Source organism: Notolepis coatsorum (assembly GCF_963971535.1).
Source record: "Notolepis coatsorum genome assembly, chromosome: 15".
Lineage (NCBI taxonomy): Eukaryota > Metazoa > Chordata > Actinopteri > Aulopiformes > Paralepididae > Notolepis > Notolepis coatsorum.
The window spans coordinates 76,765,422-76,781,941 of record NC_140179.1 but is presented as its reverse complement, the minus strand read 5'-3'; the positions used below and the strand labels follow the sequence as shown (position 1 = coordinate 76,781,941).

General features: G+C 42.7%; 1 protein-coding gene across 1 annotated transcript in view; it reads left to right on the top strand.

The window, feature by feature from the left end:
- The window catches only part of ada2b (adenosine deaminase 2b), a 34,711-nt gene that overhangs the window by 3,504 nt on the left and 14,687 nt on the right, over positions 1–16,520 (top strand). Inside the window, exons 2-6 of the mRNA XM_084330370.1 lie at positions 1,641–1,986; positions 6,216–6,435; positions 8,370–8,580; positions 13,543–13,670; positions 14,694–14,784. Coding sequence (XP_084186496.1) covers positions 1,671–1,986; positions 6,216–6,435; positions 8,370–8,580; positions 13,543–13,670; positions 14,694–14,784 — 966 coding nt within the window. The 5' untranslated portion in view covers positions 1,641–1,670. The remainder of the gene's footprint in view (positions 1–1,640; positions 1,987–6,215; positions 6,436–8,369; positions 8,581–13,542; positions 13,671–14,693; positions 14,785–16,520) is intronic.

Genomic DNA, 16,520 nt, shown 5'->3' with positions numbered 1-16,520 from the left:
GTAAAGGAACGCGAGGGTGGGGGCTGGAGAGGTGAGGAGACAGGGAATTAAAGGTCCAGGGAACAGGAATTAAAGGTCCAGGGAAGAGGCGAACCTCACACCTATATCCTGCCCAGAAACAAAAGATTATTTTTACATAATCGGTTGATACAAACATATAGACTGTAAATCAGTTCATGAATAAGGGTAATATTGTGCATAATTACGAGGAATGTATAGAGAAACATAATGCTCCTGTCGCACACAGAGTTTGAAATGGTAGTTAATGCAACACCTTTTGATGTTAGGTCCCAAGGCCTAACTGACTTTTCTTTACCTTATACTGTAAATATGTAATCTCCAACCAGGTTAAAGAGCTCTTAAACTGTACATACTGTAGATACAACCTTCTAAGATTTGTAACTTTTTTCCCACTGTAAGCAACACAGTGTATGGAACATGTCTTCTGAATGTATTCATATAATGTTATTTTGGGTGGACTTACAAGGGACCTTGAATGTATTCTTGGCAAAAGTTAAAAAAATATATATATATATTTAAGGTTGACATTTAAAAAATAATGATTTATTATGTAATCTTTGATAGCCCAATATTTTCAAATGAGGAAAAATATTGAATGAATCCAATCATTATTCTGTGCAAATAGTACATAAGATGAAATAGTCAAAGAAAATCCCTTCTTACAATATTTTGAAACTATTTCCAAGTTGAAAAATAGGAATAACAAACTCTTAAAAAGATATATACTGTATATTATTTATAAAAAAAAATATATTTTTCAAGAAACCTTTTTGCATTGGATTTTCGTTGTTGTTGAGTCAACTATATGCAACAAATAAATATTAAATACCATCGTTCCTATTTATTTGTGTCCAAAAAACGAAATAGGTTCGGGGAAAAAACTGAGATCATTCCTGTAACATGGGATAGTCTGAAAAACATGCTGTGAATTAATAGGTTGGAGGCATTTTGTGATGAGCAAACCTGGTTAGGTAACCTCACAAAATACCCCACAAATCACTTTTGGTCCCCGGAAAAATATCTTTTGGGAAAAAATGGTTCCCAGAGAAACAGCTTGAAAATGTGGCATGAAATGTCTCTGATTGGCGGCTGGGTGGCGCACCGGACATTGCGCTTGTCACCAATGCAAGAGACACCGGTATCGAATCCGGCTGTCAGCGTTGCCTCCGGCTTGGGCCGGCCGTCATACTGACTCATTTGGCAGTCAGCGGGAGGAGAGTCGATGGGTGGTATTCTGGTCGTTGTAAACAGCGACTCCTACAGGTCAGTCAGGGCGCCTGCACAGCAAAGACAGGAAAATGGCGGGGGTAGTGTGAGCCTCCTACACGTTACTCCTCGCCAATGAGAGTCCGCGCTGGCAGGTGAAAAGATGTGACTGGCTGCCTCCACATGTATCGGAGGGGACATGTGATGGGCTTCTATCCTCCCTACGACCGGCCAGTGGGGGGCACATGCGAGCAACAATCAGGACAGAGGAGGGAGAATTGGCACGAGAGGTAAATTGGGATGGGAGAAAAATCACAGAAAAAAGGAGGAGAAAAAGTAGACTTCTGGGACACAGAATTAAAAGATGCTTCCTAATCCAAGGGTCTCACAACACATTACGTTTCTGTTTGCAGAACCCAATTGCAGGAAAAGCAAGAAGAAACATGGTGATTTCTATTTGTAGAGGGAGTTGTCGGGCTCTCCTCGCATGCCGGCTGATTCTATGGTTCACAGCGTCGTCATGCAGGGCAATGCTTGACCCCGTTCAGAGGGATATTCTGATGCGTCAGGAGACCTCCAGACAGATTGGAGGTGGAGTTGTACTGACGGCAGCAGAACAGAGGCTTGACGATCACCTCCGTGGGTTAAAGAAGCAGGAGATGGCTGCTTCACCATTCCCTCCTGCTATACACTTCTTCAAGGCAAAGCCTCTGATCCAGAGAAGCTCAATCTTCAGCCTGCTGCAGAAGATGCCCAAAGGTGATGGTCTCAACAAGTTAACCGTCTGTAGTGTGATAGTAAAGGGTTAACCTTCTGTAGTGTGGTAGTGAAAGGGTTAACCCTTTGTCGTGTGGCAGTGAAAGGGTTAACATTCTGTATTGTCACAGTGAAAGGGTTAACCATTTGGTAGTGTGGCAGTGAAAGGGTTAACCCACCAATCTTGCTTGGCTGGACCTAGGAGATAGATTAGATTAGATTGTACTTTATTGTCATTATATTTGCATACAACAAGATTTGGGACTCAAACTTAAGGTGCAGTAATAAAAGCACACAAGTAATAAAAGAGAAACATAAAATACTATACAGAAACATAAAATACTATACAGAAACATAAAATAATATACAATAAGACAATGTTACAATACTGTACAATATACAAAATAACAATATACAAAATAACAATACACAAATAACAATCACAGTGTCAGACGGTAGTGGGTGGGTATTGCACTGTGGATATTGCACTTGAGGGGTAGGATGTTGCACAGTGTGGACTAAAGGTGAATTATTAGTTCATGTTAGAGTTCAGGGTGGTGATGGCTCTGGGGAAGAGAGATAAAGGGATTTTGTATAAAAAAAAAATATATATATATACAGTATATATACAGTATAATTTCTTATTGAAAATTTTGAAACTCTTACAGTAAAGTATCAACATAATACCAAGGGGTGTCAATAGTCTCAACTTTACAACATAAACATTCTAAATTATCAATTTATTTATTTATTTAATTTCCAGTCAGCTATATTGACGTTAGCAAACAAACACTGCAGAAGGAAATACACTTGGGTCCAAGCTGTTCCCTAATAGACCACCGCAACACTTCCGGGATTCTGAAATCATGGAGGAGAGAGCAGGGGGAGAAAATGTATGAATGTGGATGAGAGCCTCGACATTAAGTGGATGTAGCTACGGCTGTGGGGGCGCTGGAGACATGGTCCAATAGACTTTTATACGCCTGAGTCTCCTGAACACGGAGAGACCAATCCCAAGTCGATCTGCACTTTCTCGGCCGAGCTATAGTCGCACCTACTCCCCAACTCTGCATGTGCAGATTGATAAACCTAGATCTGGAGTTTTTTTTTTTTTAATAATTAGACTTTTTAGTTTTCTAAGCAGATACAGTATATACTCTGAATTTTTTTTGCCGAACCACTGCTGCCTGGGCGCAGTGATTTCATCACCTCAAAAGCCCTGTTGTTTTTTTGAAAAACTGGGCTTTTGAGGTGATGAAATCACTGCGCCCAGGCAGCAGTGGTTCGGCAAAAATTGTTCAGAGTATCTGCTTAGAAAACAATTATTATTTATTTTTTCTCCACGTGGTAAATACACAGGTCACAACATGTTTTACAGGAAAGTTTTGGAGTTGTATTTGGAGTGTATTTCGTGAATGTTGGGAACTAGGCTACACTGGCACACCTACTTCCAGTGAATGACGCTGTCGTGTCACGTGAGGTAAAGAAGTGGTCCGACCAATCAAAGGCCATGCTACAGGACGCACTCGATGACGACGACTGGGGGATGCTTCAGGCGAGCTCCAGTGATGTCAGTGAGTTTGCTGATGTTGTTGTCAGTTTCATAACAACACTAGCGGATAGCATTGTACCCACGAAGATGGTTTGGGTCTTCCCGAACCAGAAACCGTGGGTTGACAGTACTATCCGAGTGGCCTTGAATGCTCGCACCACTGCTTATAACCTGGGCAGAGTGTCAGGAAATATGGATGAGTATAAGGCTACAGTCTATACTCTGCACAAGGCTGCAAAGCTTGCTAAGTGGACATACGCTGGCAAGATGGAGGCACAAATTGCCCAGAACGACACAAGAGGTTTATGGCGAGGACTACGGACAATAACTGACTACAAAGTCAGCGGCCCCTCAATGGGGAGTGCCGACGCCTCTCTCGTGGACCAACTCAACTCCTTTTACGCGCGGTTCGGTGCAAACAGTGGTGACGCTAGCTCACCGGCTAACGACCTCACTGACGCAACGGTCGTCGTGGAGGGGGGGGGGCACTCTCTCATTGATGGAACACAGTGTGAGAAGAGTATTTATGCGGGTGAACACCAGAAAAGCAGCTGGCCCAGATGGGATAACAGGACGGATACTTAAGTCCTGTGCTAACCAGCTAGCCCCAGTGTTCACCACCATATTCAATCTATCCCTGGCTGAGTCCGTGGTCCCTGCCTGCTTCAAGGTGTCCACTATAATCCCGGTACCAAAAAAATCCTCCCCAGCAGGTCTTAATGACTACAGACCGGTGGTACTCACCTCTGTGGTCATGAAATGTTTTGAGAGGCTGGTTAAGGATTACATTTGTGCCTCCCTCCCCAGTGATATGGACCCTTTGCAATTTGCATACAGGTCAAACAGGTCCACTGACGGTGCTGTCTCTCAGGTACTTCACAGCACCCTCTCTCAGCTAGACAGCCAGAAGGGGGGCTATGTGAGACTGTTGTTCATTGACTATAGCTCAGCGTTCAACACCATAGTCCCCACCAGACTGGTGGACAAGCTGATTGAGCTGGGTCTGAGCTCCGCTCTGAGCGCCTGGATACTGGACTATCTGAGTGAAAGGCCTCAGGCGGTCAGGGTGGGGGGGGGTCAGACCTCCAACACCATCACCCTGAGTATCGGGTCCCCCCAGGGCTGTGTTCTGAGCCCCCTGCTGTATTCACTCTACACACATGACTGTGTGGCCAAGTTCAGCTCCAACTCCATAGTGAAGTTTGCGGACGACACAGTGGTGGTGGGGCTGATCTCTGACAACGACGAGAAGGCCTACCGGGAGGAGGTTGATGTACTGGAACGCTGGTGTCAGGACAACAGCCTGCTCCTGAACATTGGTAAAACCAAGGAGCTGATCGTGGATTATAGGAGAACACAGCAGGGGACACACACACCACTGTGGATAAACGGGGCTACTGTGGACAGGGTGAGCAGCTTTAAGTACCTGGGGGTCCACATATCAGAGGACCTGACATGGACAACACACACAGATTCAGTCGTAAAAAAGGTGAAGCAGCACATCTACCACCTGAGACAGTTAAGGAAGTTCAGAGTATCGGGGAAGATACTCCAGTCCTTCTACTCCGGAGCTGTAGAGAGCATCTTGACTGGAAACATCACTGCCTGCCTGGTATGGAAACAGCAAGGCATAGGACAAGAAGGCCCTACAGAGAGTGGTGCGCTCAGCTGAGCGTACTACGGGTATTGCACTACCACCCCTGCAGGTCTTATATAACAAGAGGTGCAAATCCAGAACCTGCAGAATAATGAAAGATCCTCATCACCCCAACAACAGCCTGTTCAAGCTGCAAACGCCTGCGCACACCAGAAACTAGGACAGAGAGACTTCGGCTCAGCTTCTTCCCCTAGGCCATCAGTGTCTTGAACACTGAACTCTCCACACACAAGCACACATGAGCACACACACAACACACATACTGTATACACTCACACACTAGCAGCCACTTTAACATGAACACACACACACATGCTGCACACGCTCACACTCAACGGTCACTTTACACAATGGAAAGGTCACCTAAAAAAATAAAAAATAAAGAACGGGAGTGGTTCTTGTATAGTAAATAGATGGATATAGCAAGATAGCATAAGGATATATAGTATAACTGTATATTGTATAGTATAGTATTGTATAGTAGTGTTAGTGTACATAAGACCCAGTGCCTCATCTGCAGGACCTTAGCATGTCTTTACCATGCTTTTTGTAAACTTTATGTACATTATACCTGTTATGTCTTATTCCTATTACTTGTATTATTGCACAATCGCTGCGGGCATGACCCCCCCCCCCGCATTTCACTGTATGCTTGTATGCCGTGACAAATAAAACTCTTGACTTGACTTGACTTGACTTGACTCTTGACTTAAGCTAGGTTAACAGTGCGGCTGTTCCCTAAGCCTAATGCATGTAGCCGACAGAGAAGAAAAGGGTATATATCTGCTTGTCTGACTCCAGGGTAGATGGAAAATAAGCGAATTTCCCCCAAAGTTGGCGTGTTCCTTTAATGTCAAGGCTCTCATCCACATTCATTCATTTCACCCGCTCTCTCTCCCATGAGCTCAACGTAAAGCGGAAGTGCAGTGGTCTATATTCTATACTTGTAGAAAAAACAACACGTTTTTATCTCTATGCTTCTGCACCCCCACGTCTGTGTTGTTGTTGTTGTCTTGGTAACAGGCGGAGCCCTCCACATCCACAGCTCGTCCTTGGTCAGTGTTGATTGGCTGGTGAGGAACGTCACTTACAGGCCACACTGCTACATCTGCTTCAAGTGGGACAACTCCGTCCGCTTCCTGTTCTCCAGTCGGCGGCCCTTCCCTACCTGGGACTGCTTCTACTGGCAACTGTTGGAGGCCATTAGAGCCAAAATGGAGGATCCTACAGACTTTGACAACAGGTTGAATAAGATACCATGCATCTAGGGAGGGACCCACATAACACGTGGTTAAAGGGGAATTCCACCCATTTTAAGAATTCACATTTTATTCTTGTGCCCCAGCCCATTTAAAAATGAACTATAGTAAAACCTATAGTACTCTTGTTGTCTTTTCATACACACAATAGATTTACCACAGAAATACTGTAGTGATTCATCATAGTATTTCCGTAGTGGAATATTATAATCTATGGAGAATCACTAATACTCCTGTGGTTTTACCATCAAAATGCTACATTTCTATAGTAATTGACTGTAATTGGTGCATGCAGGAAAAATGCTATAGTATAACTATAGTGTTACTATCGTTTATTTTCATATGGGAAGACTAATCAATAGTATGGTCTAATCAATAGTTGTGAACATGCCCCACTCCCTCCTGACGCTAGAAATTAGAGAGAGAATCCTCAAAAGTGTGATGTCACCTGGATGTAAACATCTGGATGGGCTGCTCCATCAATAATGAATGGGACGATGACTTTGTGGGTCCATACGATGTTTAAATGCTGGTTCAGGCCTGTTAATAATAGGAGAATATAAAGCTCATTTGGGTATGATTATAATCTTTTGGGTTTTTTTTCTGGAGGATTTCTAGCCGTAGGCGAGAGTGGTTTATGTTCACAGATACTTTTTTTTACCTGCCCAGAGCAGGTGAACAGAGCAAGCTCTGCATCTGCATCACTTTTCAAGCACAAAGGTGTTTCCAGACTTCCAGAGCCACCAGCAGCTTTACGCTTAATTTAAAGAAGAAAGAAAAGAAAAAAGAATGTCCCAGCCTCTGATTGGTTGTTAAGATTCAGCCTGATTTTAACAACCAATCGTATTTTTTTGGCCCTGCCAAGGGGCGTTCCCGGGGATCACATTGGAAAACTAACACCACCATTGCGTTCCTCGTCATAAGGTACTGTGACGAGCCTGGTGGTGTTCAGACTCGTCACGGTTAAAAAACAAACAAATTCAATTGTCCACACGAACGCAATTTCAATCAATAAAATATATATTATTGAATTAGGCATATATATTCCGATGGGCAATTAGAGTAGTCGTATAACAGTCCAAGGTCAAAAACACAAAACAGGCTCTCGTACAAAAAAGGGATTGTTCAATACTCAGGAGTCTCATGGTTTGTCTTCCGGTCCAGGGTCAGTTACACAAGGGGGTTTCTCAGCCAGTCCAGGGTCTAGTACCAACGAGGTACCTTCACCTCTCCTCTCAACTACCTCTCACCTCACAAACTCTGTATAACAATCTCTCTCTCTCTGTACTCCGCTCCTTCCTCACCTCCACTCAGCCATACTCTGTCTGTCCTAGTGTTTTATGTTATGTGTGTCTGGTGTGTTGTGTGTGTGAGGGATGTGGTTGATCTCGTGGTGCACAGGTGTGTTCTATCAGTCCTAATCAGCTGCCTAATTGCTTCTCCTCTGCCCGTGGCAGTAGTATCTCCCATCCTTCACGTAGCCATGGGACGGGGGATGATATCTGCCACAGTACACACAATGTGCAAAACCACCTGCTGATCACAGGCTGGGAAATATATATAATATACGTATACTGTATTAAATATATTTTTTTTCCCCCTTCAACTTAAAACCGCTGGTGCCTCTGGGAGACTGTGGAAAACCTTCTTGTGCTTGAGAAGTGATGTAGAGCTCGCTATTTCTACTGGGCAGGTAAACTCACGCTTGTTAATTTCCTAAGTTGCGGTTAACCGTCTGTAGTGTGGTAGTTAAAGGGTTAACCTTATGTGGTGTGGTAGTGAAAGGGTTAACCATTTGTTGTGTATGGCAGTGAAAGGGTTAACCTATGTATTGTCGCAGTGAAAGGGTTAACTATTTGGTAGTGTGGTAGTGAAAGGGTTAAGTGTCTTGACGGTGTTCTGTTTTGTTTTGTATCAGTTTAATGCAGACCCTCACATTGTTCACAGAGGACCCAGACACAGCCTACCCAAGCCAGGCTATTGTGTGGGAGAAGTTTGAAAAGGCCTTCATCACAGCTGCTGGCTTGGTCACTCACGCTCCTGTGCTTAAGGACTATCTCTACCGGGGTTTAGAAGAACTCTACAACGACAACATCATGTATCTGGAACTTAGGAGTGGTCTATCGAGGGTTTGTGTTCACTTCATGATTATTTAAAACCACTCATCAATGGATGTGGGCCCGTATTTATCACACTTCTAAGACTAGGAAGTCTTAGGGTCACCAGGGTTAAAAATCGCGCTGAGCCATGGATGCACGCTGACATACTGACCGCTATGAAAACCAAGAAATGCTCGGAACTTTATAAAAGTCAGTCAAAGCTTGCCAAAAGCTCAAACAGTGATCTCCAAGCCCACGTGGTTGAACTCAAACAGCAAAGAAACCGACTAAGAAACGATGTAAACACCATGATCAAATCTGCACAAAAAAATTTCATCAATGACAAAACTGAGGAAAACTAAAACAAACCTGTGAACTTTGGAAATTACTCAACAACCAACTAGGCTGCAGAAAAAACGATTTCAAACTAGAAATGGTAACAACAGCTGAGGTACTAAAACAACTGAGCGCCCTTCAACCTAACAAGGCCACCGGCCATGACAATATCCCCTCCAAATTCCTCAGAGACTCAGCAGCCGCCATCACCCCAGTCATCACCCACATAATAAACCTCTCCATAAAACAGGGACACGTCCCCAAAGACTTCAAAAAAGGCAGCAAATTAGACCCAGGCAACTACCGCCCTGTTTCTATTCTTACCTCCATCTCGAAAGCCATGGAAAAAATTGCCTACGAACAGGTCGAAAAGAACCCAGAGAAAAAAAAACTAATCTACGAATTCCAATCTGGCTTCAGAACATCCCACTCCACTGACACATGCCTTCTCTATTTGAACGACCACATTTGGACGCAGGCAAATACTGCGGCATGGTCATGCTGGACCTCCAAAAGGCTTTTGACACTGTAAATCACTCCATTCTGATTGACAAGCTAAAAGCAATTGGTTTTGATACTTCAGCAGTGAGCTGGATGCAATCCTACCTGGAGGGGAGAGAACAGATGGTAGAGGTAAACGGTACACTATCCCCCCCCCCTCACAGTGAGCTGTGGTGTTCCACAAGGAAGCATACTAGGACCGCTACTGTTCCTAATTTATGCAAATGGATGTCGTCAGCTTGTGATTGCAACTTGTTCCTGTTCGCGGGCGACTCAGCCCTGCTGGTCTCTGACAGGGACAAGTTACAGGTTGAAAAAGCTCTCAGCTCTGAACTAGGCAGAATCTGCACCTGGCTCGCTGATAACAAACTATCACTACACCTGGGTAAAACAGAGTCCATTCTCTTTGGATCAAATAACAAACTCAGCAAGACCGACGGCTTCTCTGTTACAGTGGGTGACAATATTGTCACAAGGAAAGATGAAATTACATATCTGGGTTCCATCCTAGAGTCAAATCTTTCCTGTGAAAAATGGCAACCAATGTAATAAAAAAAGTCAACCAACGAATAAGATTCTTGTACCGAATAACCTGAAGACTCTAACAGGAGCACTCATTAACACTTCCAGTGCCACTGGTTAACATGGTAAAATGTGTCTGAATGCCACCAGCCACTTCAACGATAGCGTTGTGAACGCATAATCTCTGTCTTAAATTATGGCTATGTGTCTAATCTGCCCGTCGTTTATCAATGACTTGTTTGCAGTCAACATTGTCCAAACGGATTGTTTTTTAATCACTTCATTTCCGTTTTATAGCATTTTGAAAAGCCCTCTTTTTCAAGGAAAATATAAAGATTCCGTGATAATCAGCATTTACTGGAATATTCTGGTATACACAAAAACGTTATAAATATATATGTGTACTTATGCACGCTATAGAAGCGGGCTGAAATATCGATTCTCTCATTTCCTGATCAGCGCGCACACACACACACACACAGATAGGGCAAACGCTGATATCTCTGTGAAAAAAGCTCTGATTGTCCTAAAACTGGTCAAATAAATTCCTTACCTCATATCAGATGTTATCCAAAAAGATTATTCCAATTCCTGATCGCCATTCCAAATATTGATCGCGTTTATTGATTCAGCGTTGGGTACTGTAAATACAGAATCCACGCGTTTTCCGGGCCGGTGATCACAATGGATCTCTTCAGTTGGCTTGAGGGAAAAGTAAAATGAGGAAACTGGCCCGCCCCCCCCCCCCCCCCCCCCCATCAGTCTAAACTCATGGGGTGCAGTTACACAGGGAGAGACGATAGGGGGCGGTATCTTCCCAATTGAGCTCAGAGAGACTCTGCAACACTAGCGTGAGGCTCGATTGATGAAATATGAATTCAAATCGCCAATAAAAAAAAATATGACAAACAAACGCTATATAGCGTTGGTGGCATTCAAAGGGCGGCATAAACTAACGACAAAACGCGTTGCTGGCATTCGAAGTGTTAAAGGGTACTACGACTATGCTTGCACCTCATGGTACCAAAGCACCTCGAAGGCACTTGTTGCGGCAGTAGGCTGTCATAAACAAGCCGTGCAGAGGGGCTAAGCACAGGAGATACAAACACTTTGACGTGCGTAGTGAAATAACTCCGTTCCACGTCCAGAATATGCTTTTCAAGCTTTTATTCCTTCGCTTCAAGAAACAAACAAAATACACTTAATTACATACACTAATATACTGATACTGATGCGTTCTAATGATACTATCTTGCGTTCATGTTCACGTTCACGTTCTTATAAACTATCTTGCGTTCTCGCAGTCAAAAGAAATTATGCGCAGGCGGCTGGGTGGCGCAACGGACATTGCGCTCGTCACCAATGCAAGAGACACCGGGTTCGACTCCGGCCGTCTGCGTTGCCTCCGGCTTGGGCCGGCCGTCATACTGGCTCAATTGGCAGAGTTAGCGGGTGGAAGTCGATGGGTGGTAATCTGGACGTTGTGGACAGCGACTCCTACAGGTCGGTTGGGGGACGCCTGCACAGCAGAGACAGGAAATGGCGGGGGTAGTGTGAGCCTCCCACACGTTACACCTCGCCACTGAGAGTCCGCGCTGGCAGGTGAAAAGATGTAACAGGCTGCCTCCTCGTGTATTGGAGGGGACACGTGATGCAAGGCTTCTATCCTCCCTACAGCCGACCAGTGGGAGGCATAGGCGAGCAACATTCAAGACAGGGGAGGGGAGAATTGGCACAGCGAAATTGGGATGGGAGAAAAATAGAAAAAGAGGAGAAAAAGTGGATAAAATAAAAATAAAGAAATGATGCGCTCCCATCTCACCCCCTCTTTCCGTAAACTGTCAACACCGTGAAAAGGTGAATGAAAGTTCCATAAGAACACTCCCATCACCGCCAAACCCCTGTGAACACGCCCACCACCTAAAGTGATAGTACAACTAATAATACAACACCAAAAGAGAATACTGAGACTTCCATTATGGTGCCTACAGCACTAAAAACAAGATTACAAACATCACAAAACAAACTGGTCAGACTACTGCTTGGCCTTAATCCTAAAACCCACCTCACCCCTGTCCACTTTGACAACCTAGGATGGCTTAGACTAGACGACAGAGTACAGCAACTTACAATGGGCCTGGTCTACAAGATACACTACACCACTAAGGTACCCATGTACATGTCGAAATACTTCCCAAAGGTCAGTGAATTCCACGACCACAACACCAGAGGGAGTTCCACAAATCATGTTCAACCCAGATTCGGCTCAAACAAGGGACTAAACACATTTCACAATTATGCCACAACAATGTGGAACGCACTACCCACAGCTGTAAAGGAATGTGAATCCCTACCCACATTCAAAACCGCTCTAAAAAAGCACCTACGGGAGACTGCAATTCAAAACTGGCCCCGGTAAATGTCCACTTTCCACTTTTTTATAGACAATTTTATTACAGCACTATGTTATCAATACACATTTATAAAATGAGGCATATTTAGCCAAAATATGTTGCCAGAACATACAAATAAAATATATATATATATGCAGTATATATATATATTTTTTGCCAATGCGCCGACCCCACTGTCACCTACCCACGACCCCACTTTGGGTTGCGACCCATAGTTTGAGAACCGCTGATCTAGTGAACACCACAGGCAAGGTCAGAAGTCACCTAAATCTTTCAACCTGACACTAGAGCAAGATAAACAATTGACTTATAGTTGTCTCTACAGGGCGGAAATGATCAGGATAATGAAATATGGATAAAGATTCTATAATTCTATGGTGATTCCGAATGGCTCAGATATATAATCCTGTTAAGCTGTAGCCCTATTTTCAGAAATGTTGCCTAAAGGTACATGCCTAAGTAAATGGAAGATTGCTCCACTTCTACAAGGTCAATTTGCATGTTCTTGGTATCTAGGAACATCTAGGGTATGTATTCCCAGTGTCAGAAATATTGTGTCTGTTACTAGGCTTGAGTAAATTGTAATAAAAAAAGGAGAATATAAATTATGATTTTATTTTGCATCTGTGCCGGTGAATAACACCATGTTACAATTGCGGTGCTAGAGATTTCGCTCACTGAGCTCATTCAGCTCAAAATCGAAGCAAATGAATAAAGGGAAGATGATTAAACAGAAGGATTTGTAGATACAGTAATAAATTATAATCCATTTGAATTATAAATTCATATTTGACCTTGAACTTGACCTTGACCTTATTATGGCCAAATGTGGGCCCTCTTGAGGACGATTCGCGACGCGCCACTTTGCCGACCTCTAGTGTGCATTTCTTTGAATACAATATATATAGAATTAAAGCACTATTTGTTGCCTGTTGATTGCCCTTTCAGGTGACAAAATCCGTTCAGCGGTTCTCGAGTTACATGCCGATATGTGCGCTAAAGTACACATTACCACCCCCGACTCCCGGGGCTCTAGCTCTGTCAATAAAAAAATTTGGACAGGGTTGTAGCCAATTAGTGTGGCTTTCCAATGATACCCCACATGGGGATCTAATACGGTCTCTTGATCGATTTATGATAAAGAAAAGCAGGGTCCCCTTATAAGGGGACCTTACAGCTTAACAGGTTGTGATGTGTATCGACTCTCTCCACTCTACAGACCTATGAGCTCGACGGAAACATCCACGATAAAGTCTGGACTCTGAACACTTTTCAAGAAGTCACCAACCACTTTATGGCAGATCACCCGGACTTCCTCGGGGCTCGTGTAATAATCACTGGCCACAGGTACTGCGCCTAGTATCAACATGAATAAAGATGACACAGTGTGGAAGAATATCATCCATTATAAGTAGGGATGTTCGATATTGGCTTTTTTACCGATATCCGATATTGTCCAACTCTTAATTTCCGATACCGATATCAACCGATATCAACCGATACCGATATATGCAGGGTTTCCCCCCCGACCCAAAAACGGAATAATTTCAGGTAATTAACATTACATATCTCTTGTTGTGGAATTAACACAACATTATGCATACTTTTGACAATAAATAAAATCAGAATTTGTTCTTACTTGCTTGCCTGGGTAAATAAAGGTTATAGAAATGTAAAAAAAAATTGAAAATCTTTTTTTTAAACCGATACCGATATTTTCCGATATCACATTTGAATGCCAATATCGGTCGATAATATCGGTAGGCCGATAATATCGGACATCCCTAATTTCAGGTAATTAACATTACATATCTCTTGTGGTGGAATTAACATAACATTATGCATACTTTTGACAATGAATAAAATAAGAATTTGTTCTTACTTGCTTGCCTGGGTAAATAAAGGTTCAATTAAATAAAAAATAAAAACCAATACCGGAAAACCGATACCAATAATTTCCGAATATTACATTTTAATGGCAATATCGGTAGGCCGATAATATCGGACATCTCTAATTATACATAACTGGAATCAGAAATGTAGCTATTACTCCATTTCTCAAACTCAGTCAAATGTAATCCGGTTATTTAGTTACATATGGATAACCTTTGCCCCCAAAAATAGCGAGTTAAATAAACTATTTATTCCAATTCCAAAAGTATGTGTCATCTTTTCAAATCCAACTTAGAAAATAAAAACTGTTGCTCCTCCTTTCAGGGCTCTGAGTGTGTATCAGGTCAAAGGTCAAACTGTTGCTCCTCCTTTCAGGGCTCTGAGTGTGTATCAGGTCAAAGGTCAAACTGTTGCTCTTCCTTTCAGGGCTCTGAGTGTGTATCAGGTCAAAGGTCAAACTGTTGCTCCTCCTTTCAGGGCTCTGAGTGTGTCTCAGGTCAAAGCGGTTGTGAAGGAAGCCATTCAGATGCAGAGAGATTTCCCGGACGTTGTTGCTGGATTTGACCTGGTGAGAACACTCACACACCACAATAGTTCATCAGAAAGCAACAATAAACTATAATAAAATCAGATTTCCTACCCAACAACAATTTATATTAATAATAACTTTATCTATTTTTTATATTAGTTAGGAATCACTACGTTGGTAATATAGATGGATAGATTATAACAAGACGAAAACATAACCCTTTCACAGTGTGGTAGTGAAAGGGTTAACCATCTGTAGTGTGGTAGTGAAAGGGTTAACTGTCTCTAGTGTGGTAGTGAAAGGGTTAACCTTCTGTAATGTGGTAGTGAAAGGGTTAACCGTCTGTAGTGTGGTAGTGAAAGGGTTAACCTTCTTTTGTATTTTATTTTTTTATTCTTTTTTAAACAAACATATAAACAAACATGACAACACACGATAAGATATACAAGCATTAATTGTCAGGGCACATCCAATGGGATCACCTTTTGGTTAGTTGTTTTATATAAGATATACCCATAATACCTGTTATCTAAAAAAAAAAACCTACATACATATGCTCAGCTCGAACCCCCCCCCTCCCGGACCCCACCTTGAGAAGTACCTCCACTATCCCTCGCACCTAACCAGACACTACCATTATAAGCTAGCTTTTATTCTCTCCACCACTTCTAACCACATTGACATTTTGGATTCATTGAGACCCAGAATTCTTGCTGTAGATATTTCATGGTAAATTACATCGAGATATGTAAGAAACCAAACTTTACGGCACATTTTTTCCGGTTGAAACCAGCGTGATGCGATCAGCTTTTTGGCTACTGTGATACCCGATAAAACCAATCTCTTTAGCTGTGGATTCACTGCAAACTCAAAAACATCATTCAACAGCAATACCGAGGGGTGTACAGGTATATTCCAAGATACGAGTTTTGATATTTGTTGGGTCACATCTTTCCAGAATGCCTTAACTGGTGAGCAGTCCCAATACATGTGCATAAATGTCCCTTCGTCCCCATTTGTACATTGGGTGCATTTGGAATCTTGTTTGAGCCCCATTCGGCACAGTCTTATAGGAGTCAAGTATGTCCTGTGAATATAGTTAAGATTGATTTGTTGATGATCCGGGTTCCTTGATGTAAGTCGGACATTTGCCCAGGCTCCTTGCCAATCAAAGTCGTTTTCCAGGTCTGGTATATCCCTCCTCCAGACAGAGTCAAGTTGGAGGGTTTCATACGAGGACGTTAGTAATTGATGATAAAATTCTGAAACAAAACCTCTCGATGTCTCTCTTGAGTAGAAGAATTTGTGGTATCTGTGGTGTTCAATTGGTCTGTCTAATGGAACACCGTGAGACTTCAAACATAGCTCTAACTGTTTGTGAAAAAGCCATGTGGACTTGGTGAGATTAAATTTTTTGCGTATTTCTTTATCACTACAAAAACCCTGTTTGTTAAAAATATCCCCTAATGAGTGTATGCCTTGCTCTTCCCATATAGGGAATCTTATAGGTCGTTTTCCAATTAAGAGAGCATTGTTATTGAATAAGGGAGTATGATTGTGCCATTCTTGTGGGTTAGGATTTTTTTTTTGTGATTCACGCCATATCCGGATCGCATGAGTAATTATGGGGCCACATTTTCGTTCACAGTGCTTGATTGGTAGTTTAGTGTATGCTATGTCCTTCAGTCTATGTGGGGCTACTATGTTTTCTTCTATTTTCCTCCAAGATGCTAATGCTTGGGAGTCAAACCATGTTGTCAATGGACTTAATGAGT